Source organism: Pelodiscus sinensis, unplaced genomic scaffold (assembly GCF_049634645.1).
Source record: "Pelodiscus sinensis isolate JC-2024 unplaced genomic scaffold, ASM4963464v1 ctg49, whole genome shotgun sequence".
NCBI lineage: Eukaryota > Metazoa > Chordata > Testudines > Trionychidae > Pelodiscus > Pelodiscus sinensis.
This window is the reverse complement of record NW_027465953.1, coordinates 354,292-372,973: the sequence shown is the minus strand read 5'-3', so window position 1 is coordinate 372,973 and position 18,682 is coordinate 354,292. Positions and strand designations below refer to the sequence as shown.

The 18,682-nt window shown below is 42.1% G+C and overlaps 1 protein-coding gene across 1 annotated transcript in view; it reads right to left on the bottom strand.

Annotated features, from left to right (window-relative positions):
* Positions 1-14,101, bottom strand: part of LOC142825342 (maestro heat-like repeat-containing protein family member 2B) — a 35,225-nt gene extending 21,124 nt beyond the window's left edge. The window contains exons 1-7 of the mRNA XM_075917299.1: positions 13,976-14,101; positions 10,922-11,064; positions 7,467-7,589; positions 6,471-6,633; positions 5,872-5,970; positions 4,217-4,368; positions 3,140-3,283 (exon numbers count right to left, since the gene is read on the bottom strand). Of these exons, the coding sequence (XP_075773414.1) occupies positions 3,140-3,283; positions 4,217-4,368; positions 5,872-5,970; positions 6,471-6,633; positions 7,467-7,589; positions 10,922-11,064; positions 13,976-14,015 (864 nt within the window). The 5' untranslated portion in view covers positions 14,016-14,101. The remainder of the gene's footprint in view (positions 1-3,139; positions 3,284-4,216; positions 4,369-5,871; positions 5,971-6,470; positions 6,634-7,466; positions 7,590-10,921; positions 11,065-13,975) is intronic.
* Between the last annotated feature and the right edge of the window lie 4,581 nt (positions 14,102-18,682).

Genomic DNA, 18,682 nt, shown 5'->3' with positions numbered 1-18,682 from the left:
AAGAATGGGTAGCAGGCTTCAAACTACTAACAGAAAGTTGCTCTTCACAAAGCAAAGATTCAACCTGTGGAGCTCCTTGCTGCAGGAGGTTGTGACGGCTAGAACTAGAACAGAGTTTAAAGAGAAGTGAGATAAAGTGATGGAGGTTGGGTCCATGGAGTGCTATTAGCCAGGGGGTAGGAGTGGTGTCCCTGCCCAAAGTTTGTGGAAGGCTGGAGAGGGATGGCACGAGACAAATGGCTTGATCACTGTCTTCGGTCCATCCCCTCCAGGGTCCCTAGGGTTGGCCACTGTCGGCAGACAGGCTACTGGGCTAGATGGACCTTTGGTCTGACCCAGGACGGCCATTGTAAGCTCAGGGCTCAGGGTCGGGGGTCTCAGTGGACCACCTTCATTTTCATGCACACCTGCTCCTAGGTGGCCAGGCTGGCAGCTCTCCTGCCCTAGACGGCCACTTTTCTGTGCCTAGTGCGGAGGTCGTGGACGAGGTCCATGATGTCCGCACTAAACCAGGCGGGTGCGGTCCTGGGCAGGCTCCCGAGAGCCGCCAGCCTGGTCCCGGGAAGAGGGGGATGGCTGGGTGGCAGCGGGTGGCTGGCTCAAGCCGTGCCAGGTGCAGGGTCTGCTAGCTGGGTGCTGGCCAGCCTGTGCCCCTTTAAGAGGTCCGGGGCCGGAAGGGGGGCAGACGAGTTTCCCTGGTGTTGGCCAGAGTGGCCACCAGGGAAAGCTGGGGAGGGCTAGCCTCCCACTAATTTGAATTAAGGGGCTACACACCCCTTAATTCGAACTAGTAAGTTCGAACTAGGCTTAGTCCTCGTTCAATGAGGTTTACCTAGTTCGAACTAAGCACACCGCTAGTTCGAATTAAGTTCGAACTAGCGGAGCGCTAGTGTAGCACCTATCAAAGTTAATTCGAACTAACATCAGTTAGTTCGAATTCACTTTGTAGTGTAGACATACCCCCAGGGTGTAGATCACCCACTTGATGGCCAGGGCCTCCCTTGCTATAGTAGGGCGGCAGGTCTCTCAGGAGAACAGCTTGCAGCTGAGATAAAGGATCTGGTGCTCCTTCCCACCTATTTCTTGAGATAGTACCACTCCTGGTCCTACCTCCGAGACCTCCATTTGAAGGATAGAAGGCTTTGTGAAGTTGGATGGGATAGGACCAGCTCTTGGTTCAGCTGTTTTCACAGGGCCTGGAAGGCTTCCTCACAGTCTTCTGATTACTGGACTTTCTGTGATTGGGTGTTCTTCATCAGGTCCAATAATAGGGTGCCCAGTGTGATGAAGTTGAGTACTAAGCAGCCACTGTGTCTGAAGTATTGTGGCACCTGTTTCTTTGTCATGGAGGTGGGGCAGTCACACAAGCCTTAGACCTTATTTATCAAGGAGCTATAGTTTTCCCCTTCCTACTGTGTTCACTAAGATGGCACTTGGCTGGATTCACAGTGAGTCCTGCATCTATTGGGGCTTACAATACCTTGCTAAGATGTCAGAGGTGTTTCCCCCAGCTGGTGCTGTGGATGACAATATTCTTAATGCACACGGCTGTATATTGCATATATGTTTGCAATATTTGGTTCATGAGCTGCTGAAAAGTGGCTGAGGCTCTGTGCAGCCCAAATGGCATCCTGCTGAATTGCTATAAGCCAAGCAGGGTGTGGAAGGCACTCTTCTCACAGGAAGCCGGTATCAGGGGTATCTACTAATAACTGTTGGTCAGTTCTAGTGTGGAAATGAACTTTGCATTTCCCACTATATTCCTCCTTGAGATTTCCCCATGTATGCATCCCAGTATCACTTCAGCTTTTTTGGCCACAGCATCACATTTGTAGGTCATGTTCAGCTGAGTATTCACCAAGTTTCCCAAAATATTTTTCAGAGTTACTGTTTCTCAGGAAGCATCCCTCAACATGTATGTATCACCTACATTGTTTTGTTCCTAGATGCATCTATTTACATTCAGCCATATTTAAATGCACATTTATTGTTAGCACCCAGTTTACCAAATGATCTATATCACTCTGAATCAGTGAGTTGTCCTTTCCATTATTTACCACTCCCCAATTTTTATTTCATCTGCCAATTTTATCAATGATGATTTTATGTTCTCTTCCAGGCTATTGATAATGAGATGACAGTCTAACTCCTTCCGGTACCTACACACTTTTCTTCTTTGCTGCTTGAAGCTTCCAGGATATCTCTGATGAAATCTACATATTTTACTACATTTAGGCTCTTGTGTAGTCCTCTGATACTTTTAGTCAAGTCCATGAGACATTGATTCCCTCAAAATCATGGGCATTCCAATCCCAAAAGCAACCACATATTCTGGACCAGAAAGCCAACATAGATTGGGAGTAAACCATGGAGGAAGTGGGGAGGGGGGAAGGGCAGCAGGGTTGTGGCCCTGGATTTGCTGCTTGGCTTGTACTGAGCCAGCTCACATAGACTGAGCATGCTCAATCATACTACTGAAGCCAACTGCCCTCAATCCATCCTCTCACTATCAGCAGACAAGAGTTACCTTGGTCATGTGATACTGAGGGTAGATGAAATAAGAGAGACAAGGTGGGTGAAATAATATCTTTAATTATATTATCTCACCCACCTTGTCCCTCTAATATCCTTGAACCAACACAGCTACAACAGCCCTGTACACAACGGTAGATGAACTAGACGGTGATTTTATATCTATCTAGTTATATAATCTAAAGCAATGCACTTCAGGCCTTCTTAGTATTAATTTTCAGCTACTGGCAGTTTATTTAATACTGCCCAGAGACAACACACAGCAGCCCCTGCTCTGAGGAGTTTATTTATAATCTAAAAGAGAGACACAGAGTTGATAGGATGTACCAGTAAATCACAAGGAGGGAGTATCTTATGGGGGGGCGGGGGGAGGGAACAGGTGTTTTGTTTCTTACCTCCTTATCATCTCCAGAAACAGAAGATACTTTTCATGAGAGGCTTTTACCTACAAAACTTGTCACCTGGGTCACCATGTCTATAAAATCAAGACTTGCGTGTTTATCTATTATCTAACAAGTCACTATGTAGACCAGGAAACGCCACTGGTAGCAGCTAGTGCAGTTCACCTATGCGCACACATTGATAGTTATTTTAATAAGTATCTCACCTTGGTGACATGAAAAACATTAACATCCTCTTTATATTGCTCAAGGAGCCATGGGATCTGTTCGAACACCTTATCTTGATGATCTTCTTTATGCAGGAGGAGGCTCATCATAGTACCAAGGGCTTTGATAATGGCCTGCTTGACCTACATAGAGAGACAGAATTTATGTTCCTACAAATTCATTCAATATCATGCAATGGGCCCATCTTTTCTACTTCTGACGAGTGCAATTTCCCTTTTCCACTGTTGAAACAGCCCTATCTCAATATTTCCTGGTAAAGAGTTAAGACTCATGGGCTTCGTCTACACTGGCATGATTTTCCGAAAATGCTTTTAACGGAAAAGTTTTCCGTTAAAAGCATTTTCGGAAAAGCACGTCTAGATTGGCAGGATGCTTTTCCGCAAAAGCACTTTTTGCGGAAAAGCGTCCGTGGCCAATCTAGACACGCTTTTCCGCAAAAAAGTCCCAATTGCCATTTTCGCGATCGGGGCTTTTTTGCAGAAAACACTACTGTGCTGTCTACACTGGCCCTTTTGCGCAAAAGTCTTTCGGAAAAGGACTTTTGCCTGAACGGGAGCAGCATAGTATTTCCGGAAAAGCATTGACGATCTTACATGAGATCGTCAGTGCTTTTCCGGAAATTCAAGCAGCCAGTGTAGACAGCTGGCAAGTTTTTCCAGTCTAGAGACAGCTATGGTGTTGGTTTCAGAATTATATTCTACTGCACCTCACAACTTTCCCAAGTGGGATATTTCCCCAGATTAGTATGCACACTAAACCAACTCATTCCTGCTGTAACTCTACTGGAACTGAATAGACATCTGCCAGGAATGAATTTAGCCCATTCTCCTATATTCATCTGCATGTCAGGTGACAAAACTGGAATCTATGTACACTATGTACAGACAGAATTTCCATGAGATTGTGACATTATAATCTTTTTTAAATGTTTTACATCATACTCCGTTCTATCCCAAAGAACCTGCCATTGAACTCCATCATCACAAAGAGTGCCATACACAGAGAATTTAACAATATAATTTCTCATAAAGGTTTAGAAAGCCTACAATTCTCACCTCCAAATCTTCACATGTGGTCCATTTGCTTGTCACATGACGATAGAGGGGAAGAATTTCATCACAGAATTGAGATTTACCCATTTTGGGAAATGGCCACCTTTCCCAGTTCCTAAAATATAGATTTACTGCCCTTGACCATTTTTCCAGAACTGCATGGAAGGAAAAAAGACAGGCAATATGAAAAGGATGCAATAGTAATAAGGATACGTTGTTTTATCAGTGAAGACACCCAGGCTTGTAGTTTATTACAATTCCATGCCCAATTCAGGAACAGCTGATGAAATCCAATAACAGTTTTGAATTATTTCTCTTCCCTCCTTTCCGTTTCTTGTTTCTCAAAAGGCTTTCTTCTCTTTTGTCTCTCTCCATCTCTTTTTAATTCCCATCATTTGAAAACATATTTTTTTCTCCCTTGTTACCTCTTAATTAGAGCTGATTGTAAAGGTAGTTTAAATTAAATTAAAAGTGTTTACTCTTGTTTTTTTCAAAATTTCAAATTACAAAGATCATTCACATGTTTCAAAAATCAACAAATTTCAGCCACCTTTTTAGCTGTACAAAAACACTGAACACATCCTGATTAAAACTGTCATTGACATTTTTTCAGTTTAATATTCCATCAACTTGGAAAAAAAATATGAAAAATGTAATAAAAAACCAAAATATTTTGACCAGCTGTTTTCTGAATGATTCATGTCCTCTGCAGTTATTGCTTATTTAGCCCTAAAACTGTATGATTTCCTATTGGGTTACAGTTTGTCTGAAAGATGTTCAGTGCCCCTAACTCCTATTAGCTATACTGAGATTTGACAGCATTTTGCCCTAAAATTAGATGCACCCGCTGCCCTTGAAAGGAAAATTAAGGCTCAATCCTATGTTCTATGAAGCTGATGGCAAAATTCCCATTTATCTCAAAGGTGCAGGATTAATCCCTTAGGCCTGATCTACACTAAAGGGGAAAGTTGACTTAAGGTACGCAACTCCAGCTATGTTAATTATGCAGCTGGAGTTGACGTATCTTAAATCGTGTTTTCAGACTGTCCACACAGTGGAAGGTTGACAGGAGTGTTATTCCTCATGAGAAGCAGGACTACCGGTGCCAACGGGAGCACCCACTCAGTTCGAATTAGTGGGTCTTCACTAGACCTGCTAATTTGGACCCTGGTGATCAACTGCAGCAGCATTGATCTTCTGCATAGTGTAGACGTGGCCTTACTTGAGCATCAACTAAAAAGCAAAGGAAGAGAGAAGTGGAGAAGACCAGAGGACAGAGAAAGAGGGTGAAAGGAGATGATAATTAAGAAACTAAAGAGGAGGAATGGGTGGAGGGGTGGAAAACGGGACATTTTTAAATGTAATTCAGTCTGTTGCCTGCACATTCTCCCCCAGGAATTTCCTGGCACATGGGCAGCATCAGCTTTTGTTTATTTTTAAAATATCCACAAGTCATAAAGGGCCTGAACTTACAAATGCTCAGCACCTCCAGCAAAGTAAGGAGCACTCTCAACTCCACTGAGTGCCACAGGAGCATGAGGACTCAGCCCCTGGTACAATCCAGTTCAGAGCCTGTTTGTAAACGATCAGTCACTTAACTCTGTACCAAGGCCCCTAAATATCCATTTTGGACATCTACAATAAGTGCTGGCACTTACCACCACAAAATGGTTGCCTCAGCCTGCTCTCGCCGACTAACATCCGCATGGAGCTCATGCTGTACAGGGTCATTCCCTCAAAAGGAATGCACTTGAGTGCTGAAAAGAAGGACCAGAAGAAAAGGAAGACAGTCAATTGACTGTTATCTGCCTTCTTACTATCGCATTTAGAAACACCGCTGGGTCGGATGCTATGGGCTCCTAGGTCATTTTGTGCTGCGTACACAAATGATAAGGCAGAAGTAAAAAATCAGTGGGGGATTTACCCTGAGGAGGAGCATTCTCCACCAATGTGCAGCTGTGCCAGATGCCCAATCCTCTCCCAGAGTAGGAGAGAGAGCACTGGGGAGGGATGAGAAATGGAATGGAGAAGAGCTCCACTAGACCTGATTTTCCTCAATCCTGTCCTTTAAGAACTTCAAATGGGGCATAAGAGCTTGCACCTTGGTGTGGATAGCTCATGGTCTAGCAACTGGAACCAGCCACAGCAGTTCATCTCATGCCCCCCAAATAGCACTCTGTGTAGCTGTACAGAGCGTGAACCTCTCTCCTTAAATGGAAGACAATAACTTTGAAACAAAAGATGGAAGTTGACATACGATAGGCTGATGATAGGTTGTCCAGCGTAATCAAAGTGAACACGTCAGACAGCTTCAGTGGTTTCAGATGACATTGAAGCTCATACATCACCTCATTGAAATAGCAGCGTGCCAGAGCCACTAATGTGTTGCTCGCTGCCACTTTTAGTTCATTTGTTGCTTCCTTAAAAAATACAAAAAGAGAGAGACTGAAGTGATTAAAGCCAACTACACCAGCCAATGCTGCTCAAATGAATCAAGTTCTTATTTCTGTTTTCCACCCAACTTTCTGAGAACAGAATCATGAGTCATAAATAATCATTGAATCGTTTGGCTAAACACTTGTCAGCCTTTCAGTTGTTTGCAAGCTGCTTAGACTATTCGCTATTAGCTATTTGTGGTGGATGATTGGCTATCATAGTGACATGATATTTTTCCCTCAGAGGAGGTGGGCAGCTTCAAGATATTCAGAGAATTTTCCTGAATAAACTATCCCCTAAATCCAAATACTGCTTCTTTTGGAAACAGCTCAGATTCTGTTTAAAGGTTTCATCCTGCTGCTTAACACCATAGTATCAGAGCACCTTCCACACAAAATCAGTATCAATAATGAAATCCCTAGTAGACTTCACAAAAAACTTGCTTGTTAAGAAACGGTAGGCCTCTCTGCATCTGATATATGTCACAATATCCTGACCTTACAAAGCACTTAAGCACATGTGTAACTTGAACAAGATGAAACTAGTCACATGCTGCTTAGGACCTGGGATTTCTGGAGGATGGTGTGGGGATCTGTGGGCCCCTAGCAGTCATTAATCCTGGAGTTTCAGTATATAGTTTACAAAAAATGTTTTAATTAGTGTTTTAATGCTTTCATTCCTGTCATTAGCATATAGGGAAAACTAACTTACCTGAGTATCAGAGGGGTAGCCGTGTTAGTCTGAATCTGCAAAAGCAGTGAAGTGGGTCTTTGACCACAAAAGCTTATGCTCCAACACTTCCGTTAATCTAACTTACCTGAGTCTCTCTCATGTGGTTTGAGGCAAGTGTTATTATTTTGCTCAGTAGCCTTCTCTCTAGGACCTGGGCATCCTGCTGTAATACTTTCTCCAGGATACAGTAAATGTCTACTCTGTTTTTCTGGGGACAAAACATAAAAGAACAATTGGGGAAAATGTTTCCTTGATGACAATATAGTAATGCTATAAGCTAATATAGTAACGCAATATAGTAACACTTACGCTAATAAGCTTCTGCCCAAAAGAGTTTACAATCTAAACATGAAACAACTAGCCCAGGCTAAAAGAGCAGATCAATAGCCAGGAAAATAATTCAGGTCTTCTGATTCACTATCTGGAGTCCTCTCCACTAGACCACACTGATTCCACAGCCTGCATACTCACTCAAGTAACCCCTAGTCTTCATTTGTATAAAACTTGCTATGCCCTCCACAATCACCCCAGCTAGCAGCATTTCAGAAGAAGCTGAGCAATTTACAAATTTTTTAATCAGAAGAAGGGCCCTGCACTGCCCCCTTATCTAATTTCATTTATTATTATTATTATTGTTGTTGTTATTATTATTATTATTGTTGTTATTGTTGTTCTTGTTATTATTAGCATCATGCCTTTTTTTATCCACTCCAGACAGAATTTGTAAATACAATTATAAAATACCCAACTCCTGCAGTAAATCTTCTGCAGCTTTTAGGGAAAATTAGCTCAGGAGTTACCTCTACATTGACAGTAGCACACTTGAAGGTCTCTTTTATGGGGTCCATCAAAGTTCAAATTCACAGATGATACTAAATATGGAGGAGTTGAAGGTATGAGTTGTGACAGAGAAATAATCAAGAGGGGCACAGAGAAATTAGAAACCTGAGCAGAACAAGACTGATTTCAGAGAACTGCAAACTAGCGCACCTAGAGAGGGGGTCAATATAACTGACATAATGAGAGGGAGAAAAGTGGGAAACAACAAGTGACCTGGAGTGACAGTGAAAAAAAAAGTCAGCCATCTGGGTTGGGTTTGTTACATACAGGAATCTTGTCATAAAGCAGGAAGACAACAGTTTCTCATTGTTCATCTGAGGTGTGACTGCTTCTGGCTTATTTCACTTTTTTGGCACCACATTCCCCAGAAAAGATCAACAGCTTGGAAGTAATTCAGGAGAAAATTTTAAAAAGTGCAGGGAGGCCAGCAGAACTGACTTTTAAATAGAGACCTGCAACCTCTATGGGATCTGACCTCATGCATCAGGGTGAGGTTGGGTGGGTGTAGGGGAGCCTGCCTTGACAATAAATGGCCACGTCTCCCTTTGACACGTGCGGATCTCTAACAAGCAAAACCCAGGCCTGTCTCAAGTCTGGTGCACATAAGCATGCAGGCAAGGTCATGGGAGAAGCTGTGAGAGGAAGGAATGTTTTGCATAACAATGCAGATGAAGCATGGTACGTGAGACTATGTCAAGAACACATGGCAAGCAATCTTGTACAGGTACTTCTGTTTCTGATAACCACAAATTACAGATGCAGCCATACAACTGTCAACTATGCACATAGCAGCAACATCCTGAGTGACAGGATGTACTCCAGATAGGGTATTGGGCATGTTACATATCCTACACAATATGTAATCAATTGGTAAATATTATTAGAACAACCAAGTCTCGCTTTGCTATAAAATGGGCTTAGTAAGAACAATCAGTGGGAGGGAATGAGCAGGATTGACCCACAGGTACTGCTCGATGTAACTAGAAGTAAATAGGCCCTACACACCGGTGATCCAGTGCATGGTGTTCCAATGCATGGGAAGAAAATGAACCCTGACCTCCTGCCTGCTACTGTAGGTAGCATACGGGTGAAGTGTAAGTGAACTAGTCTTTATTATTGTATTATAGTAGCTCTTTTATTAATTGCTTTTGCATTGCTTTGCACTATATTATTGCTTTAGAATGTATGGCATTTAAGGTTTAAATTGTGTAGTAATTGTTTTTAAGGCTTGTAAAACTTAAACAACTGTAATAACTGCTTAAAGCTTGCAATAAATAAGAAAGTGGTTAAGTATCCCTGGAGTGTCCTGGTTTCTCTTGGATCTAAAATAAATCGTATCACATCACAGTGGGAAAACAACTGGACTCCCCTGGGCTCAGATCAGGTCAGCTCTCCTCCACAGAGTCAGCACAACCGTGACTGCCTACTCCAGCCAGCCACCACCTCCTTGCTGCATAGCATGCACTGTGGAGTGAGGATGCTTAGGAGTCAGTGTTTCTTACCCTGCAGCACGTACATTGCACAGCAGGGGGCAGTATCAGAGACATAAAATTTAGACTTTAACATCAGGAAAAATGCCCCAGCTATAAGACATCTATCAGGTTATTACATAGTCTTCATTGGAAAGTGGTGGAAACCCAGTCACTAGGAGCTGTTAAAATTGGTTTGGCCCAAAAAAATGAAAAAGGCACTGCTGGGAAATTGGATGATCCAACAAGCCTTTCGCATCTGTCTCCTGTGAGTCTATAACTCTGAATTCAGGCAGCTGAAGGTGTGAACTGCCTGCTAAGGTCATAAAGCACTTTGGAATGTTCAAAGCCAATGGTTGGCTACACATTCCAGTGGTTGTGCTTTTAAAGGATGCTGCTGCAAACTGCTATTATTACTGCTCTAGTGGGGAGAGGCTCTGCCTCTTTCCATTCATTTTTAAATGTAAGGAGGATTTTTAATTGAAAATCATAATTGATAACTTATGAATACAAGAACCCCACACTATTCAAGCGAGCCAGAAATGAACTGCTTGTCTTGGCTTCCTGGTACTTGAAACTAAAATGCCTTCTGTGTTGACCCTTAATAGAGAAATGGACTTTGCTGGATGCGAGTATTAATAAAGGAAAAAGGGGTTTGGATTATTTAAGAACCCTTCAAAGCTATATCCCAATCATATGTCATTATAATTAAGAAGTGTTGTCTTGGGTTTAGAGCAGAGAGTCAGTTCACATGGGTTTTATTCACCATTCTTCTACTAACTCACTATGTGGTGTTGAGCAAGTTATTTAATTCCCCATGACACAGCCCATCAGTAAATGGGGATGTTTATCACTCTCCCAAAGGTGCTGTAAAACCGAATTCATGAGTAAGTAGGTAAGTGCTTTGAGGTTTTTGGATGAAGATGCTAAAGGAGGACAAAATACTGCTATAAGAGATTATAGATACCCCTACAGTGCACTTTTATAATATACAGCCAATGTACTCCAGTGTGTACAAAAGGACAGTGCTCCTCTGAGTGTCTCTTTATGATATCATCCTGATCTGTAACAGAATTTTGCAGGATGAGTTTTGCATGAAGACAGAAGGGTAAATACTGATTACACTGAAGGTGGGCTGAGCCAAGTTCTGTATTGAATTACTTCCATGAAGTCAAACAGAATTTGGAGTGGAAACATGGAAAACAGATGTGATTTGATGAAACTGCCTTACCTCATCCTGCTGAAGTTTTTCTAGCAGAACAGTCACAACGACAGCCAGTTTGGTCTCAGCTATCTTGACAATCTCAAGGGCAATAGAGGCCTTATCTTGATCGTCCATATGGTCCAGGAGGAGAACAACCTTGCTGTAAACAGCTGAAATTAAAGGAAAGGATTCTGCTGGTTATCATTGATGTTGGGATTCAGTGCTTGTGTCTTTAATTCACTATCTAGTAAAGACTCTGTAGGAGACCAGACATGGTGATAAGTGGACCTGGGAATCATGCAAATCCTTTTCTTCCCTCATGGTGACCATGTCTGTTTGCAGAGCTATTGTGGGGGGACGGATTATAATAAGGAAAAGCTGCTCCTTTTAAATAAGATCCCCACATAAACTAATCTTTTCCACCTTTACTATTAATTTAGGCATTTTGATAGCACACAGAATAATTTATAGCCAAGATTTTTAAAACTGGGTGCCTAAACTAAAACTCCTAAATCCATATTAACACGCCTACATCCTGATTCAGCAACTTAATCACATGCCTAACTCTATGCCAACAAATAAATCTAAAGTTAAACACATGCATGCTGAAGTGTTTTGCTTAGTCAGGGTGTCATTTCCAAAAGTGCTGAGCACCCAGAATTACCTATGGATGGTGCAAAAATCTTCTAGGGGTTCAGTATCTCTAGAAAATCAAGCCACTTTTCAAAGACCCCACTGTATGAATTTAGAAGTCAAACTTTATGCACTCTGTTTTGAAAAAAGGCTTCAGTTTTATTTTATGATAATTTAAATACTTGCAGAGAAGACACACGGACTAGGTATTTGTCCAGTTGCCTCTAGAGACCCTAAAAGATTTTCCCCCAATGCACAACATAAGAACATAAGAACGGCCGTACTGGGTCAGACCAAAGGTCCATCTAGCCCAGTATCCTGTCTGCCGACAGTGGCCAGCACCAGGTGCCCCAGAGAGGGTGGACCGAAGACAATGATCAAGCGATTTATCTCCTGCCATCCCTCTCCAGCCTCTGACAAACAGAGGCCAGGGACACCATTTTATCCCCTGGCCAATAGCCTTTTATGGACCTAACCTCCATGAAATTATCTAGCTAGGTGTTTTCCATGGGTAGGGTGATTGCCCCATACCTTTATGTGAAGCCTCAGAGATTAAGTCTTGGTAAGTCTTGCTCACATAGTCAGGATCAGTGTTACCTGTAAACTGAGCACTTGGGTGGCAGACATGTGTTTCTAATGGTTGTACACATCCGTACATGCCTCAATGCACCTAAAATGTATTCTACACGTAGAATTGGAGAGAACATTGGTCAGGATGCAATTGATCTCCAGATTTGAGGGTGGGGAGGAATTTTCCCTGGGTCAGACTAGCAGGGATTATTGTTTGGGAGGTTGGGAATTTGTCTTCTTCAGGAGTATGGGGCACTGATCAACCACCAGGATCATCAGGGCTTTTCTGACCTAATCATTTCTCTACCATTGCAAAGGCCTCAGGCATTGGTAGCATTTCAGTTTCTCCTATCCTCTGTCTGCAGCACACAGCATCTTAGTCTCCTAGGCCTTGGGCACATCTACACAGCAGGGCTAAAGCAGAAATAAGCTACACAACTTGAGCTATCAGTTGTGCAGTTTAAGTTGAAATAGTTTATTTCGGCTTTTGGCGCTGTCTACACAGCAGGAAGTCGGGGAAAGAGCACTCTTCCTCCTACTTCCCTTACTCCCCATAAAATGCGGGTTATAGGAGTCGGAGAAAGAAGTTCTCCAGCTTGACATTATTTGACATTATGTTGAAATAATGGCTTGCTGTGTAGATGCGGACTATGTTATTTTGCAATAACATCAGTTATTCCAAATTAACACTGCTGTGTTGACATACCCTTCAAGAGTGACAATTTTTAGTCCAAGACAAGTTTTGGTTTCAGCATAGGGTTGCTAGGTGAAACGTAATGGTTTGTGACATACAGAAGATTAAAGTACATGATCTAATGACCTACCAGCCTTAAACTCTATGAAACTGTGAAATAGTTGATGTATTAATAAAATCAGGATTTTATCTCCCATGTGTCTCTCAGCAAAAATTCTCCTGGAGACTTAATATTTAACAAGAAATCTGAAATGCCATATTTATCTGTCTCCATTGTAACAGCATTCCAAGGCATGGAGGAGGAATTGATCAGAATTTACCCTTCCCATGAAAGATTGCTCAAGATTAGGCGATTACCCATCCTTACCCTTCGATTCCAACACCCAGATGCAGATGGAATCAGAACTGTAACTTACATTGCCCATACAGTTGCAATAGTAATGGTGTAGGATTAAGAGCTAAGAAACGCTTTGTTATCCTCCATTTAATATGCTAGCTATCCACTTAATATCTTAAGTAGACAGCAGGTACATCTAGACTGCAGAGTTTTTCCAGGATACCAGAGATATCCCAGAAAAGCTCTGCCACGTCCAAGGAATGCGTCTGCTTTTCCAAAAAAATATTGGAAAAGCAGACATGTTTTTTCAGCATCTCTGTAAACCTTGTTCTACGAGGAAGAAGGGATGTTCTGAAAGAGGCTTTTTTTCTGACATTTGGCCCACTGTAGACGGGCCAACTGTCAGAAAAGCCTCTTTCAGAAGAAAAGTGATAGAACTTTGTAGTCTAGACACAGTCAGCTAGAAGAGAAGTCCTTCTGTGTTTTCTCTTCTAATTTCTCCCATCTCTGATGCTTTGCACCTCTAGATTTTGGCTCCAAGGATGCAGAAGTCATAAAATAAGGACCCATATTAAACATAAAACAACTGGAGAAAGGAAAGAAGACCTTCCCCATAACATCCAATAGTGACTCAGGTTGTCAGGAAAGTTTCCAGGTTCAGAGGCTGTAGGCCAGTCCTTCAACTCAAGTCAATTAAAAGGGAAGTCAGTAGAGGCTCACTGGATTTACAGCAGCTAATGATCTGGTCATATAAATGGAGAATATTACACGTTTCTATGCACCCATGCTCTTGAATGTGTATGTGTGGATACAGGTTGGATATAAAAAATACAATAGTGACCCTTACCTCTATCAATTACCTCCTGTTCACTCACAAATGTATTCATGGTTTAGTCTTTCCTCAACACCTTCTCTCAATCCTTTCTCCCTCCAACTAGCTCCAGTACTGAGAGATAGATGGCCTCTCAGTCTGTCAACCAGAACTTCCAGTTAAACTTACACAAGCACTATTGTGACATCCTTGTGACCAAAGCAAATTCCATAAACTGTTGATGACCAGGTAGGCACACAGGGACTCTGTCACTGTGCTGGAGAGAACTATGGTTAAGATGACCTGTCACCTGTCTATGACTTTTACTAAAAATGGCCCTAAATAAATTTTAGGTGCTGGGGAAAGGCAGCACTCCAGCAGACTCCACTGCTCTGAGAGCAGGCTAGGGTGCCACTACTACTTCCACTCCAGGTGGGTGAACTGCCTAGGGTACCCTGACTGCTCTCCAACCATTGCTCCAGCACAGCATCTGGACCCAGGGATGCCCTGAGATGTACCACACCAACTACTGTGGAAGTCACAAAGGTCCCAGAAAGTCACAGAATCCATGATTTCTGTGATAGAAATGTAGCCGTGTTAGTCTCGTGTAGCTGAAACAAAAAACAGGACTATGTAGAACTTTAAAGACTAACAAGATGGTTTATTAGGTGATGAGCTTTCGTGGGCCAGACCCACTTCCTCAGATCAAATAGTGGAAGAAAATTGGCACAACCATATATACCAAAGGATACAATAAAAAAATGAACACATAAAATTTGATTTGTCCTTTTCATATGTGTACATTTTTTTGATTGTATCCTTTGGTATATATGGTTGTGTCAATTTTCTTCCACTATTTGATCTGAGGAAGTGGGTCTGGCCCACGGAAGCTCATCACCTAATAAACCATCTTGTTAGTCTTTAAAGTGCTACATAGTCCTGTTTTTGTTTCATGATTTCTGTGACCTCCATGAATGATTCACAGCCTTATTCATAATCACTTTCACCCAAATAGGCCTCTACCTACAGGTTCACAACCATCTCCTCCCTGTTGGTCAGAATCAATTCTTAAATGCCTATGCCCTGGGTTACTTCCTTCAGTTTCTGAAACAAAGCATTGTCCCCATGACATTCCAAGAACTTATTGGATATTTTGTGTTTTATCATATTACTTTTCCCACTGATGTCTAGGTAGGTAAAGTTCCTCATTACTATAAGGGCCTGTGTTCTGGATATTTGTTTTATTTGTTCTAGAAATGCCTCATCTCCCTCCTCCTCCTGGTTTGGATGTGTTTTCCCCACTTCGTCTTTACCCAGAGACTTTCAACCGGTCTGCCTCTTGCCTCTTTCTGGAACTCAGAACAAGTGTACAATACAACACCACCTCCCTTTTATTCCTACATGCTCTTCCTGAACAAGATGTACCCCTCTATGCCAATACTGCAGTTATGAGATTTATCCCATCAAGTATCTGAGATGCCACTTAAGCTCAGTTATGACTTGTCTATTAGTACTCCCAATTCTAACTGCTTAGTCCTGTTATTCCTTGAATTTGTGAGTAGACGTCTAAAGCAGTGATACTCAAAATGGTCCATGAAACCACTTTGAGAAAACTGCTAACTGGCTACACTGGTGTGTTTATTTACTGGTGCCGCAGCCACAAAGCCTCGTGGCTCCCATTGGATCCGATTTGCTGTTTGCAGCCAAAGGGAGCAGCAGCCACAGTTCCTTTTGCTATGACTGGCTAACCAGAGCCAAAGGGACCTGCAAGGCTCCGTGACCTCAGTGCTGGTAAATAAACACACCGGCGCAGCCAGTTAGCAACTTTCTCAAAGTGGTTTCACGGAGCACTTTGAGAAACACTGATCTAAGGTATTGATCAAATTCCCCCCAGGGATTTCCCTCTTGTTGCTCCTGTAATTCTACTCTAATTTTCCATATCTGATTCTCCCCAAAGAACTAGTCCTCTATTAAAGATACCTTTTGAACCTAGTTGCCTTTTGTCACCTGCCCCTACTCAACTTAGTTTAAAGCCCTTCTAATAAGATTGGTGAGTCACTGCATTAAGATGTCCTTCCCTTTTGTGGTCAGATCCACCCCATCTCTTCCCAGCAAACCACCTTCCTGCAACAGTATGCCATGACTGAGGAAGTCAAAACCTCCCATCCATCCATCTTCATCACACTATTATGTGGACATGCTTACCATTTAGAGCAGAAAAAACACTCAGTGCAGGAAACAAGGGGACTGAAACTGAAGCTGTCAAGTTCACCTGCTTCCATTTTCAGTAATTGATCCATCTGGATCTCTCAAGCTAGTGGGGATGTCCAAGGCAGAAAAATATTTCTGTAGATCAGCATGTGATTATTTGTATTGCGGTACTGCCTCGTAGTCCCAGTCATAGGCCAGAATCTCATTGCCTTAGAACCTGTACAAACTCAGAATAAGATGGTCCTTAACTGTCATTAAGTAATATTTATTCACAGCACAACAGAGAAGATAATTAAGCAAGAAGATAAGCCTACTTTGACCAGGTACCAACATGAAACTAGTGTAATAATACTACATATTTAGGAAACTTTATCCCTGATTCAGGGTCTGTCGTGGCTAAGCTTCAGTTCCATACCATTGTGCAAACTGGGGTCTTATACAACTGCGCTAGATAGAAAGTGTACAGCAGTACAGTTCAAGAGTACTCCATATTTAATACATGCACAGGAGGCCACTTCCACAAGAAGCTAAGGGCATGGTCAGCACAGAGAGACTTCCTGTCTCTGCTAGTTTTTCGCATCCCTCACTGTCTACACCTGCTCCATAAGTTCAGGCCTTTCAAAAACACAGCATCATGTACAGGTAACTGTAACAATGCTTGTTCGTTGTATCTGTTTACATGAGGGCAAGGCATCCAATATCAGTCCACTATGGGTGGATCAGCAATAGGAATAATGTTTGTGCATGTGACAAATAACCCCAGGACCACAGAACAGATTAAGGACACCAATGTGTGTAGCAAAGTCATCACAAACACCGTGCAGACGTCAGGGAACTCATAAGTTAGCATATAACCTTAATTCAGATCTTGGTGCAATAGTATATCCTCAAAAGGAAACTTTACTTATTAATTGGTTGTATTTTACTTATCAGTTGGTTGTATTTTACAAGATAAAAAGCTGAATCGTTGGTTGAATGTTAGTTTATTTGCCCCAGGGCCAGATTTTTACAAAAACAAGTCATGTGCACATACACAACTAAGAGTTCTGCAGCAACGCACACTGTCCTGCAGCAATTAGTAGTGGGATCCTGCCCTTAGCAAGTCCTGGGCTTACAATTCACATGCTTATCTCACTAATAGGTATCAATTGATCAGCCTGTACTGCATATGGCTTGACAATTTACCATCACTCAAAACACATTACAGTCAGAGAGGATGATAAATATACCATTTATTCACCATTATGTACAAAGTCCAACATGTCCAAGGAGGCAAGAAAACAAAACTGGTGAATACAGAAAAAACATTACAGCCTCTCTCCGAGTTACAGACCAAACACTTGGCTGTAACTCGATCAGTTCGTAACTTGGACCCCATTGAGTTACACGGGACCGCGCTGTTTGTAAGCACGGGTCACGTTCGTAACTCGGGGACCGCCTTTACGACTGCTCCATGGGAGCTTTGGTCGTAAGTGCGAACGGTCGTAACTCGACCATTTGCAACTCGGGGAGCAGCTGTACTGCAAAAAATAGACTGATAGCAAGAAGCTTTTGTACAATGTGCAGTAAGATGCACACGTTAATCCCGCTCAGTGTTTGACTGACTCTAATTCAACCTAAGTTTTGTCAGAGTAGGGTATGAGGCCCAGATCTTCAAAGGTATTTAGACTAATTTCCATTGAAACCAATGGGAGCCAGGAATCTCAATACCTGGGAGGATCTGAGCAAGGACAGCAGAATTTGATGCAACAACAATATGCATTTCTAGAGAGATTTTCTTTTTTAAATCATTTTACTAACTCTCTGATTCAAATATAAGCCATTATTAGCAAATAATTATATTTTTTCTATCCCTATTAGAGCACAGACAAATAGGAGAGTGGAAATCACATGATTTATTTAAAAGATTTTAACCAGGTTCTTTCATGGAAAAAAATTAAAGATCCAGCATTGTACAGATCACTCTGCTGAGATGTGAGCCAAATGACTTAAAGCAGAATTCCAATATTACTTCTCTTTTTTGAAAGTTTTCTCACAAACTCCTCAAAATATCTGCCTCCACCTAGTGGTGTGGGTTTGCATAACTTTTGTTATTTATATTCCCTGTTGTAGAAATACATCAAATTATACTCCGCATGATTCTATGATTCTATCTGTAGGGACAGGGACAGGGACAGGGATAATCCTGGGAAGAGGCTCTTTTTTCCTTCACTACTCTATAGAGGTTCTTATACTGCTTGTTGTGAGCAAGACATGAGAAGTCATTCTTCCGCTCTACTCTGCGCTGGTTAGGCCTCAGTTGGAGTATTGTGTCCAGTTCTGGGCACCACATTTCAAGAAAGATGTGGAGAAACTGGAGAGGGTCCAGAGAAGAGCAACAAGAATGATTAAAGGTCTAGAGAACATGACCTATGAGGAAAGCTGAAAGAATTGGGTTTGTTTAGTTTAGAAAAGAGAAGACTGAGGGGGAACATGATAGCCATTTTCAGGTATCTAAAAGGGTGTCATAAGGAGGAGGGAGAAAACTTGTTC